The 12360-nt window shown below is 40.2% G+C and overlaps 1 protein-coding gene across 5 annotated transcripts in view; it reads left to right on the forward strand.

The window, feature by feature from the left end:
- The window catches only part of LOC136447983 (rho GTPase-activating protein 21-like), a 40371-nt gene that overhangs the window by 15962 nt on the left and 12049 nt on the right, over positions 1–12360 (forward strand). For 4 of the 5 annotated variants that reach the window (XM_066447141.1, XM_066447145.1, XM_066447146.1 and 1 more), the window contains 13 exons: positions 628–733; positions 1401–1461; positions 1857–1997; positions 3103–3192; positions 3901–4038; positions 4571–4639; positions 5679–5740; positions 7361–7402; positions 9148–9260; positions 9855–10003; positions 11043–11198; positions 11502–11580; positions 11951–12024. In XM_066447141.1, the coding sequence (XP_066303238.1) occupies positions 628–733; positions 1401–1461; positions 1857–1997; positions 3103–3192; positions 3901–4038; positions 4571–4639; positions 5679–5740; positions 7361–7402; positions 9148–9260; positions 9855–10003; positions 11043–11198; positions 11502–11580; positions 11951–12024 (1280 nt within the window). The remainder of the gene's footprint in view (positions 1–627; positions 734–1400; positions 1462–1856; positions 1998–3102; positions 3193–3900; positions 4039–4570; positions 4640–5678; positions 5741–7360; positions 7403–9147; positions 9261–9854; positions 10004–11042; positions 11199–11501; positions 11581–11950; positions 12025–12360) is intronic. The other variant, XM_066447144.1, reaches the window with a different exon arrangement.

Consider the following 12360-nt stretch of genomic DNA (forward strand, 5'->3'; position numbering starts at 1 on the left):
TATTTTCACATCTTGCCATCATTACATACGGTGGGATTTGTTAATTTGTTGACTTCTAATTACATGTACCCTAGCTCTAGGTGATATTTTGATATTTGACACTTAGTGTGTGTATGTGGACAGCATAACTTGAGAAGCTGTGGATGGATCCTCATGGTATTTGGTAAGATAGGGGTTTTGGAAAATTCAATAATGCACCTACTAGGGTGCAACATATCTACAAGAGGTAGTGTACAGGTGGAACATGTCTACACTACCTCCTGTAGACATGTTCCACCTGTACTCTACCTCCTGTAGATATGTTGCACCTGTACTCTACCTCCTGTAGACATGTTCCACCTGTACTCTACCTCCTGTAGTGTACAGATGGAAGTTACAGGTGGAGCATACCTGCAGGGAGGTAGTGTACAGGTGGAAGTTACAGGTGGAACATACCTACAGGAGGTAGTGTACAGATGAAACATATCTACAGGAGGTGTTATGCAGGTGGAACATATTTACAGGAGGTAGTGTACAGGTGGAACATATCTACAGGAAGTGGTATGCAGGTGGAACATATCTACAGGAGGTAGTGTACAGGTGGAACATGTTTATGTTAATGATGTGACCTGTTGTTTGCTGCTGCAGGTGCAGAAGGGGTGCGCAGCACACGCCGCTCCTCCTACCTGATGGCCACATCACCTGAAGCAGACCAGCTGACTTCGGAAGATGACGTATTCAGCGACAAAGAACAGTAAGAACTCTCTGCCATCCACTTTTGACATTTTCGCAGTTCCTTTCATTTGTTTATGACATTAAACATCTTAAACCCCTGAACCCAACATCAACATCAAGTTGTATTCAGAAATAACACATACAAATACCGTCAAGTATCATTGAAGACAGACGGAAAATGTGCAGACCATGCATGATGTACGACATTACTAATATTGAAAAATAAACTGGTGAACGTACCAACTAAGTATCGAATACAAGCTCAAAAAAAGAACAAGACATGGTCAAGCCTTCAAGTACCAGAGTTATAAACCTAGGATTGATGATTGGTGTGTTCACAATTTCATAGAGTGGAGTTCGTTACCACCAACTACTTTAGGGGTGTCCTCACTAGACAGCTTGAAAGAATCCTGCGGCTAGATGTGCAAAAGTTAGGTGAGACAGGTCGTTTAGTGTAATATAATCAGCTGCTGCCGTGCCAAGTGCCTGCAAAGCTGGTGTGTTACGCCAAAGGGCGGTTATACTGGCCTTACAGGTACAGATACAGATTGATACCAGCGATACCTGTAACTTATGCTGTAATTCACATACATGTCTGATGTAATGTGGTTGTCCAAGAACTGGCTGTACTTACAGCTCAAGTTCAACTAAAATCCTGACTGACAGTTTTGACTTTCTTATTACAGATATCACACTCCACAACGGATGCCCAGCATACGGAAACTTAAAAGTTTCTTTGGAGAAAATGTAAGTTTTCATTACCTTTACTTTTTCATGTAAGGGGAAAACATTTGTCTTTCTATCTTCTATTCTTTTCTTTCTCTATTTTTCGTTGATATTTCCTCAAATTTTTTTATTATTCTAATTTAGTGCTTAATGTATATGGAGTGTATCCTGTAGCATATGTTTAGCCCAGGAAATGTTTGGTAAATATTTAGTAGGTGTGGATGGGAGTCCGGTGTTCGAGGGGGTGCCTGGAGCATGTTAAAAGGGAAGGGCCAGCAACTCCTCCCTGTAAAAATATACCCTGCTACAGAAACAGCAAGGAAACTGGCCGATCTATGTGCCACTAGGTACTACAAGGTGAAGAACAATTGTCCAAGTTTGTCACATTGCATCTAATCGAATGTTGACTTCGACAGACCCCTAAGATCCAGGAAGCGACCGAGGAGAGCCTGGCAGTAAGGAGATCCTCAGAGTCAGCAACCATGTCTGTCATTTCAACTGATGTCATCAAAGAGGGCTGGCTCAACTACAGGCAATCTGTTAATGAGAAAGGAAAGGTAGAGGATTCAGGAAGTTTTCACTGGGATATTTGAAAAATTCACAGTTGTCATAGTTGATGATCTTACAGAAATAGGTCCCTTGCTGTGAATGTTCACCTTGTATTCTATCAGCGATAGTTGACCCTGTGCTAGTTTATACATTTGTTTGTACATTTTGTACAATTTATTTGATATTACATGTATCTCATACCATCATTTCAAAATGCATCAGAAGTTGAGAAAATTTTGTGTTGCCAAACATGTACCGGTAACTGTTCTGGTAAGAACTGGTTGGTACATAGTTAAGTGTGCTCAGGAGTTGTAAGTAAGTGTCAGCACGGTTATATTTAGATGTTGCCAAAGTCAGAAATTTAGTGTCATGAAGGAAACGATTGAGACTTTAACTCAACAACTTTGAAAAGTGCAGCTTACGGTCTTGGACCGGAGTTTTTTTATGATTTCGTATGTAGGCCGACACTCCTAGCCCAAGGGGCTACAATTCCGCCAAGAAAAGTAGGACGGAAAATGTAATCATATCGGCAAAAAGCGGTTTCTGGCTGCTTTCCGATGTATTTGTTGGTATCGTCTATTTTGGGTAGAAACCAAAGTAAAATGTAAATTTTGGACCCGAAAATTATAATTTTTGTTACACTTTTTTGATGAACCTGCTTGAAGAAAACGAGTTTTCCTGGGGTCACGGTATACATGCTGAGAGAGCTTAGTAAATGGTGTCTGAAAAATGAAAAAAAAAAAAAGAGTCATGTGTTAATTTTTTCGCAATCTCTGATGACGCAAATTCAGTGAAAATGCATTAAAAACGCTGCTATTTGGGTCATCAGGCGGTAAAAACGCATCACCGTTGGCGCGGACTAATACAAAAATGGCTTCACCGTGCCCAAAAATACTACAACTCACAGGCTTTTCAGGAGATACAAAAAACCTATGCACAGCTAAAACGATCACCAAGCAATCTGGGGCAGAAATCAGGGTGACGACCACGCACTTCCGGCAGATTACCGTGTCATGACCCCATCCCTGGTCAGATTTGAACTCCGAAAACCTTACCCCTAACTCGAGTTTTTGACCCATGTTCCTCTAACACTGTCTTGTATGGTCCTTTCAGCGTGTTAGCGGTGCAAAGTGGAAGGAGGCTTGGGCAGTGTTGAAAGGCAACATGCTCTACGTCTGCAAGGAGAGAAGAGCCGGACCAATGGTAGGTGTTCCTGTCAACTTGTTGTAGGCATGTCACACCATTTTTTTGGGTATAAGATATAACTTGCTGAAATTGCTGCCAAAGTACAGATCAGATTCTACCGCTTACAATGCTTTTTATCCTGTCGAAATCGGACAAAGTTGAAGAGTTGGATGTTTTTATTGGAAGACGCAGTACACGGTACCGGTTCGCAGCACTAGTAGAAACACTCGCACAAATTTGATGAAAAGCGCATGAAGCACTATGCAAAAACGTACGGATCTTTTGAAAAATGCTCAAATCACTGTGTGCAAACATACCAATCACTAATAGAATAGTATACAAAACATACCAATCACTTTGCAAAAACATACAAATCACTATGCAAAAACATACTTATCACTATGCAAAAACATGCAAATCACTGCGAAAACATATGAATCACTATGCGAAAACCCTATAAATCACTATGCGAAAACATACGAATCACTATGCAAAAACATACGTATCACTATGGGAAAACATACGTATCACTACGGGAAAACATACATGACAAAGCGGGATATTTAAGGTGCCGTCAGCGAGCTAACCAAATACACAATATTACACAAAATTAGTGTACTAGGAGTCATTTTTAACTTGACAGAAGGAAGTCGTTACAAAGTTCAGACAAACTCAACAAGTCATTGTGATGCGGTGACCCTGACCTTGAAATCTTCCTTTCCCCAGACTGTTGCCATTGGAGATGAGCACCCCATTAGCATAAAGGGGAGCATCCCGGACATCGCGTATGATTACACCAAGCGGAAGAACGTGTTCAGACTGTTGACTCACAGCACAGTCAACTGTGTCGAGTATTTGTTCCAGGTAGTTTTTTCCCCCTTGTTTTGGTCAGAAATAGAAGCTGTTGTAGATGTAACACATAAGAGTGAACGTTTGTCCATGAAGTTTGTTTACAATTTTAGTTGCATATGACTAAAAGTACAGTGTACACAAACCATTATTGTGATTTTCGTTGTATAGACTTAAAGCAAACAATTAAAAGCACAGTGTCTTCATGTTTGTGCATTTTTCTTTCTCTTTGTTGGCTTTATATTCTGGGTTGATTTTCATGTTTTAGGGGTTAAGCTAGCAGACACGGGATCAAAAGGTGACATGTTCCTGACATTCCTGGCTAGATGTTGCGTCCTTGTGAAAGGCACTTTACCCTAGTTTTCACACTCCACCCAGGTTTAAAGATAGGTACCTGACTTTGGTTGGGGAGGTAAAAGGCAGTAGAAGAAGAGGGTTGGGCTTGGCTTTCCAATATTGTGCCCTAGACACACTGCCCCTACCTTAACCTCTGAAGATACAGTTGCCCTGAAACCTGTAAATTTTGATTGTCCTTTTCCATTGTTAGGCTGAGAACCATGATGACATGCTGTCCTGGATCTCAGCGATCCAGAACAACTCTGGTCAGGATGATGAGGTAAGTCTGCCATGTTTGATACCAACATGGGAGCCAATGGGCATGTAAGGTTAGGGAAAGACCTTTCTGTGCTGTAGTTTTAGGTCTCATTCATGAGTTTTTTCGCTGCATAGGCTTACATGGGTGTGTCCGTAATGAAACTATAGAAAATGCACCAATGTTATTCATTTGATATTGAGAACATTTACCCAAGATCTTGTAAAAAAACTGCCAACAGTTTCACTACACTTACATCTCTTTTTATAGCAATTACAACCTGCACTTAGCTACACCCCGAAAGTAGGCCCTTTCCAGCTGTAAGCGCACGAACGCATCACCTACACTGTCGGGCTGTGCACGTCCGACCCTGCGCGCGACCGCCGAACTTAACCTGCTAATTTCTTCAGTTACAAACAAGCTTTTATCAGTTTGACGCTTGAGATCAGTTGGGCTGGCTAAAAGGGAATTTCGCACCGATATTAACACACGTTCATGCTGCCGTTAATTTTTTAGGGTACAGACTCTTTGGGAGTCTACACACGGAGTAACTCAGGAATGAGACCTTTAGTGCTAAAGACAGTTGGCTGGACCTTGTATCATGTGTATGTACTAAGATAGATACATGTGCATGTAGATATACTAGGACAGTCTCCTCTTAGCTTAATTTGTATGAATGATCATCTGTGACGGTAATCTACATAGTAAACATTCTAATGTTAATTAAGTACACAATGTAAAAGCTCTCTGGTCCTTGAGTTGATTTGACCCAGACCCTATGTCACATGACCTGAGTGGCCCTGAGTGTCAGCAACAGGTCAAAGTTGTCACATTTCCGCTCAGGTCATGTGACAAACATGTAGGCTTCGGGTCGAATCAATTTGATAAATAAAAACTAATTTGAATGGTTATACTCCTCCTATATTGAAAATCTCTCTCAACGGATCTTACTGGAAAAACTTTATTGATTGTATCTCACCAGAGTAAATCCGCAAGCATGATGATGATATTGAAAATATTCATGATCAATCAAAAGCGAGTTTCTTTCATTCTGTTATCTCAGGAAGCAGTGGGCAGCCGAGAACTTATCCTGAAGAGACATACGCAGTACGGGGATCTTCTGAAGTGAGTCACATCTCCCTTCCTGGCAAGCACACGGCCATGATAATCATTCTATCTCATCAATAGGATACAAATGATAGGAATGTTTGGACTGATGTGATGAATATGGGAAGTTGCGTTGTTGGGAGAATGGGAAGTTGCTGATGAGGATTACTGACTCATCAGAGCAACTTCTTTCCATTTTTGAACCTATCCATTCGCTTTAAAAGCTGTGATATTGAAAATTGTTTTTATGAATCCTTTTTGATTTTCCTCCCAGATGAGATGGTCTCTTGCATAGCTTTGTGGCACATGTATTAGACATAAGAACGCAGGGATGATATTCCACACTCCTGTACAGTTGCAATTTGCAATTTCCCTTTAAGCTTATGTGGTGTTTTCCCTTCTCTTCCATGACTTTCCTCCTGCACCCTCCTAGTCTGAGAGTTGTGTAAGTTCCCCTCTACTTTTTGTTTTGCATGAAGAGATATTGTGTTGAGCACTCTGTTTTCCTGTTATGCACAAAATTAGAAATATTGCAAATTTGGGGTATGCGTGCAGTGCGATGTTCATTTTCCAGTTGTTTTGGCCATTGGTGAATAGAAGAAGGAAGGGCCATTTTCTTTGCAGCTGTGACAAGATTCTATAAAACCAAAAGTAGGGCTGGGTACTGGTGTGTTTGAACTATCACAATACTTATTTCTTGCTGGACCTAACAATTAACATATTACAAAAAGTTGCAAGACTGATGAAAAGATTTTCCGTATTGACCGCATCTGTGAATCTAGTTTCATCAGGTTGGTAAGTCACCGGATAACAAAGTGTTTTATCCACACCGATGTTTGGGTGACCGTCTGTCACCTTCCTCAGGGCAATTCTGACTGGTACACATTGCACTGCAGCACAGGTGTCGCTGCTTATAGATGTTGTCCCAAACGTCAGTCAGTCAGTGTTGCCCTGAGGAAGGTGATATGACAGTCCACTGAGACTATCACCAAAACATTGGTGTAAATAAAAACACATGGTTATGTACAAAAAAAACTTAATTATCCAGTGACTAATACCAAGGGGCAAAGCTGTTTTCGAATGTCAATGACACCAGGCAATTTATTGATTACAAGAAGGTTATTAGAGATTAGCTGCAGCAGCTGCTATAGCTCCAAAAATACTTCTTCTAAAGGTATATTGCATCCTTAAGGTTTTTTATCAAGTCCTTCAAAGTAATACTTCCTATAGACTATTCCCTCACCCTGTAATGTGTCTCTATACTTATGCACCCATGTTTGTTGTTATGTATATGCACATGCTCTGCATACTTTTGTCTTCCTCATGTGTCCTATATGATATATTTTCCTATCTTACGCCTTGTCGTTCTTTGAAAATCTATCTTTTGATGGACAGTGTATTATCTTTCATGTTGAGTTGCACATCGATATTACAACTAGTGGCACATGTTTTGTGCATATCAGTGTGCACTGTCAACACGTTTTTGATTGCAGACACTCAATTTTAAGTTGTTGGATGGTTCAAAAATGCAATTTCTACTGTACAAAGCTCAGTTGGGACAGTTCTACATAGCTCTAGTCTGTGGAAGTTTCAGGCACATGTTTCACTCTTTTCTTACCTTTCTTCTTTCTTCATCAGACCTAGGATTATAGTAAGGAGTGCTGTCAAACTTTTCTTAAGGTATCTGTCTCTACACTCTATCATGCATGTGCCTTTTTGGGTGTATTATTTCTTCCTAGTTCTACCCAGTACGACTTAGTGGATATTCCATAGGAGTGGTACTATGTACAATACAGTACATGATAGAATGTATCGTATGTATATGCTGGTGTAAAATGTACAACAACAGTCATCAGTCCAAAGCGGGCCTAAGTCTTATCCTAAAATGCTACATGTAGCCTCTTGAAGTCTCTGGGCAACTTATGAATTTATGGAAGCTTGCACCACTTCCCTTGTGGACAGTAACAAAAAAGGATAGATTGAGCTTTTTTCTCAGCCTTCTTTACAGACCTTCTGTTTGGTTTCCTATGGCCTTTTTTTTAATGATATGCACTGTTTTCGGATTGCCCGCATCTTCATACATCATTAACCCTCAAACACCCGAACCTATTTTTGTGACTAAAATGACCCCAAAATGCTTTGTTCAGCAAAATCTCCCTTTTCACTTTTTTCACTGATTTTTATCCATAGATCGCTTCATCACTGTAAGAGGAATCTTTTGGCATCTTTAGATATGAATAATTCCCGTTCATTATCATAATTTATGCAAAAAGATCAGAAGGACCACGTCTTAAACTATTCCTATCTAGACCGGGAGGGGATTTTTGAGGCCCACACCAAATGTCATGTTGCATTACTGATGAACGGCTTACGCGAGAGCCACCAAACTTGGTGGCTTTACATAAAATTTCCTTAACAAAAATTTCAAATTGATAAAGTAAGTTCATTGTTTTTCTTGTTGCCATGGCAACAGGTTTTTGACAGGCATATTTTACAAAATCTGCTAATTTCAGTTCAAACAATGACGTTTCAAGGCTTTGTTGGTACGCCAAATGTATTTTCTTACCATGTTATCATCTTATGTAATCCGATGTAACTTGTATGATTCAACATTGATATTTTATGCTGATTTGATGACGTCATCCGTCAAAATCTAAGATGGCGGATAGAATCACATAAAATTACGTCATAATGACGTCATATTACGTCATTATGACATGAAATTTGTTATGTTAATACTAATTCACATGTGCATCATCCTCTGAAAATTTGGTGGTCATACAATAAGTAGTTCAGGAGTTACAGAGGGCAGATCTCAAAAACAGCACATTATTTTTCCTGGGGTTAAAAATGACCCCAGCGGACTCAACACAGACTTTCCTATATAACGTCAACAGTATTGTGTCCATCTCCCTAGAAAATTGTGAGAGGTTAGAAAAGATGTCTACTGACAAAGTCACGGAAGGATTTTTTTTTCAGATCAAACATGTTCAAATAGCACGTCCAAATCCACGCCTGGGGTCAAAAATGACCCCACTCCGGTGTTTCAGGGTTAAGCATAATCGGAATCCCAACCCAGTAGGTCTGCTTTTGAATCAGTGCCCACAAGAGAAATTTAGAAAACACAAAGAGAACGATTGGTATACCACCAAAGATGATGAATATTTTGTTTAAAACAAATGGCTTGCTGACATTAATGTACAAATAAATGGCCACAAATGTTCCAGGAAATGCCCTAGATTTTTTTATCCTGGCACTTTAATACATTGTTGTAATTCTTTTAGTATGTTTCTGTCTCTTTGAATTTAGTATCGTCCAGTAGCAAAATTGTTCTAGATAGATGCTACTCAGCCTACTGAAATATGATTTGGTTTGAATGTGGAGAAACTGATAGTAAATCCTGTTGTTTGTGTTTCCCCGTGCAGCCCCCAGGCTACAGGGCGGGCGGCCCCCTCCCCTACCATCCAGCTGCGTGGACTGACCAGGAGACCAAAAGGTTCACAACCCTCTCCTTCAACCTTCAGGAAAGCCATCAAAGGTACGTGTAGCAGACATAAGGCTATATTACATAAAGACTCACAGTGTTTAATTTAGGATTAACATGATTGTACAGATAAGGGTTAGTACTAGTAGAGATGCAGCTTTCATGCTAGAGTTGAATAGTCCATGATTGTGTTGCTAATTGGCATAGTGTTAGTAAAAAATAAGGTAAGGCCAAGGGAAGATATGTTGTGGGAATGCATCAGATCGGTAGTTTCAATATAATTTATTTTATAATTTTGTAATGATACAGAATATGATAAACATTTTACGAGCACAAGTACATATTTTTTAATACAAATTTTCAAAATAAACTGAACAAAAAAGTAACAATGTTTACTGCACATTCCTTTATCAACTGTTCAAAACCTTAATCTGTACTAAGAGTTCAAACTTTATAGTACCAGAAGTTAATGAATTAGGGTTTCTGTTTAAAACTTTCATCCCTCAGATTTTATGTCCCCTGCCAGCAGTTTGCCCCCAAAAAAGGCTGGGGTTGGCAGGCCTTTGCTAGGGTTGGTAAGGTAACTGGAAACTACAAAGTAAACAACCTTACACAATTTTCATTCTTAATCCGTCCTTTCTCCTTCAGGCCCTGAGGATTATGTTGGCTCAGTCAAGACAAAGCAGAATTGGAAAGAGTGGTTCAGAAAACTTGGCCCCAAGACCTCATCGTCACCAGAACCTATTGGCATGTTTTGTGTACATCTTGAAGAGTGTACACCATCTGGGTCTAATGAGGTTTGTATAAGCTGTATCTCTTATATGTGAATAAAAAGACTCTTTGTACACAACCAAGTTTTTATTCAACCAACATTTCAGTGTCACATTCCTCAGGGCAATTCTGAATGGTTCCACTTTGCACTGCAGCTATAGGTGTCACTGCTAACAAATGTGGTCCCAAAAGTGAAATATTTACATACAAATTGTATGCAGAAATAGTTAGTGCAGTTTTACAATACAGTATTACATCTTCTTTTCATTTTAGAGAATTTTTGTGTCACTTTTGAGGGACTATTTATGCATTTGCTAGCAAATACCTTGCAGTTCCTTGTTACAATATCATAATCATGCCTCACTAAAGCGGGCATCTGACTGGACTGCACCAGTTCGCGCCCACTGTGCGATTTGGCACACTCCTATAAGATCCCCACTGAGAGGCTCTGCCAATACACTCTGACCCCGTTCATACTAAGCAGCGCAAGTCGCCCGAATCGCCGAAATCGCCAAAGCCGCATTCCTTCACACGAGGGGTCGAACGAGCGCGAGTTGTAAAATCGCTACTTCCTCATACACGCTTTTGTTCCGGCGGGATCCCTTAAGTTTCGTCTGTATCCCCACATCCCCGAAGATAGCCATGAGCACGCGTGTCTCTTCGTCATCCCACACGCCAGTATCGCCCGATTCTGCCATATTTCCGCGAAATATTCAAACAAGCAAATATCGTATTATGGCGGCAATTAAGCAGAAATCAAGGCTGACGTCTCATATGACCCCTTGAACCATGTCCGGGTCAATATATATTGCAAAGTGATGCGCCCGATACGCATCAAGCCGGCTTTGAGCGTTCATACTAAGCCGGAATGCAGCCAAGTCGGTAGTAATCCACCTCCCGAAGGTAGATTCGCTGCGATGCGTATCAGGTGTTTTCACATGCGAATTGGAGCGTTCATACTTGGCCACATCAATGCGGCTTCAGCGATTTCAGTGATTCGGGCGACTTAGTATGAACTGGGTCTATGACCCACACAGGTATAAAACCTCCGACTTGTTTCTGCAGTATGTACCCCTGATTGTGGAGCTGTGTTGCACAATTGTGGAGGCAAAAGGCCTGGAAGTCATCGGAATCTACAGGATTCCTGGAAACTCCTCCGGAGTGGCTCACCTTCAGGAGGAGTTAAACAAAGGCATCGAAAACATCAACTTGGATGATGAGGTGAGTTAGAGAATCATTTCTGGAAATCTTATTTTTGCGACACCCCAGGCGCAAGCCAAATGGTTATTAGGAAAATTGCTTAGAATGAGGGTTACATGTAGGTTCAGGTCACTGCTTTATACTCTGACATAATTATACTGGAATTGAATGGAAGGTAAAAGAAAGAGTAGTTTGTTGGACTTCTTGATACTACTGTAATGAGATTTTATGTCAACATCTCCCCCAATAGAATGACATATCTTGTGCATCTATATTGTGTGGTGAATGCTGATTTAAGAATTTAAAGAATGTACTTCTTTTCAGAAATGGGGTGACACCAACATCATCAGCAGTCTCCTGAAGTCTTTTTTCCGCAAACTTCCAGATCCACTTGTTACGAATAGTAAGTCCCTCACTCTGCAGATCACTTCATGTTTCCTACATTTGAGATATAAGGGCTTAGGTAGATCTTCTCTGTTTTGGCCTTATATGGTAGAACCCTAGAATGTGTGGCCAGTATTGTTCCATTTTTTCATCGGTCCACCATCTTTTTTCCAAGTCTTTTTTTATACCGGTCCAGCAAGAAGAAGAAAAAAACTGGTGTCATAACGGTTCAGACCCACCCTTACCTTGCCGTATTGCATGCCAGGGAAACTGTGATGCTTGGAGATAAACAATTGTTTATCCCTGTAAGTTAGTGTGTTAGTTCTGTTGTTTGATGTTGTCGGATTCTGAAGTAGACATTAACATTGCTGATGTTAATTCTACCACAGGCATGTATGGCAGGTTTATTGAAGCAAACAGACACAAGGAATCCAGAAAAAGAATGTGGGCACTTCGAGAACTGGTACGTTATTTTGCACACTACAGCATTTTGCTGCTATTCACTCTTCTAGTCAGTAGAGGATACTGAAATGAAATATAGTCATGCATAAGAATTTTGCTAGACTATTATAATTTAAGAATTACATTTGAATTATCAATGCATGCATGTATATAGGTTTTAATAGACAAATTTGAACTACTCAAATTGATTTTGTCATAGGGGATATTTCGCTGACAAATTGCCGATGCAGCACATGTCCGTAAATGATTGTGTTTGAACGGCATTCTCCACATTCATAAGTTCTAATAGTTATATTTACAGAAGTGCGCGATGACATAGGCAGTTTGTGAGCAAAAT

Source organism: Branchiostoma lanceolatum, chromosome 13, assembly GCF_035083965.1.
Source record: "Branchiostoma lanceolatum isolate klBraLanc5 chromosome 13, klBraLanc5.hap2, whole genome shotgun sequence".
Classification (NCBI taxonomy): domain Eukaryota; kingdom Metazoa; phylum Chordata; class Leptocardii; order Amphioxiformes; family Branchiostomatidae; genus Branchiostoma; species Branchiostoma lanceolatum.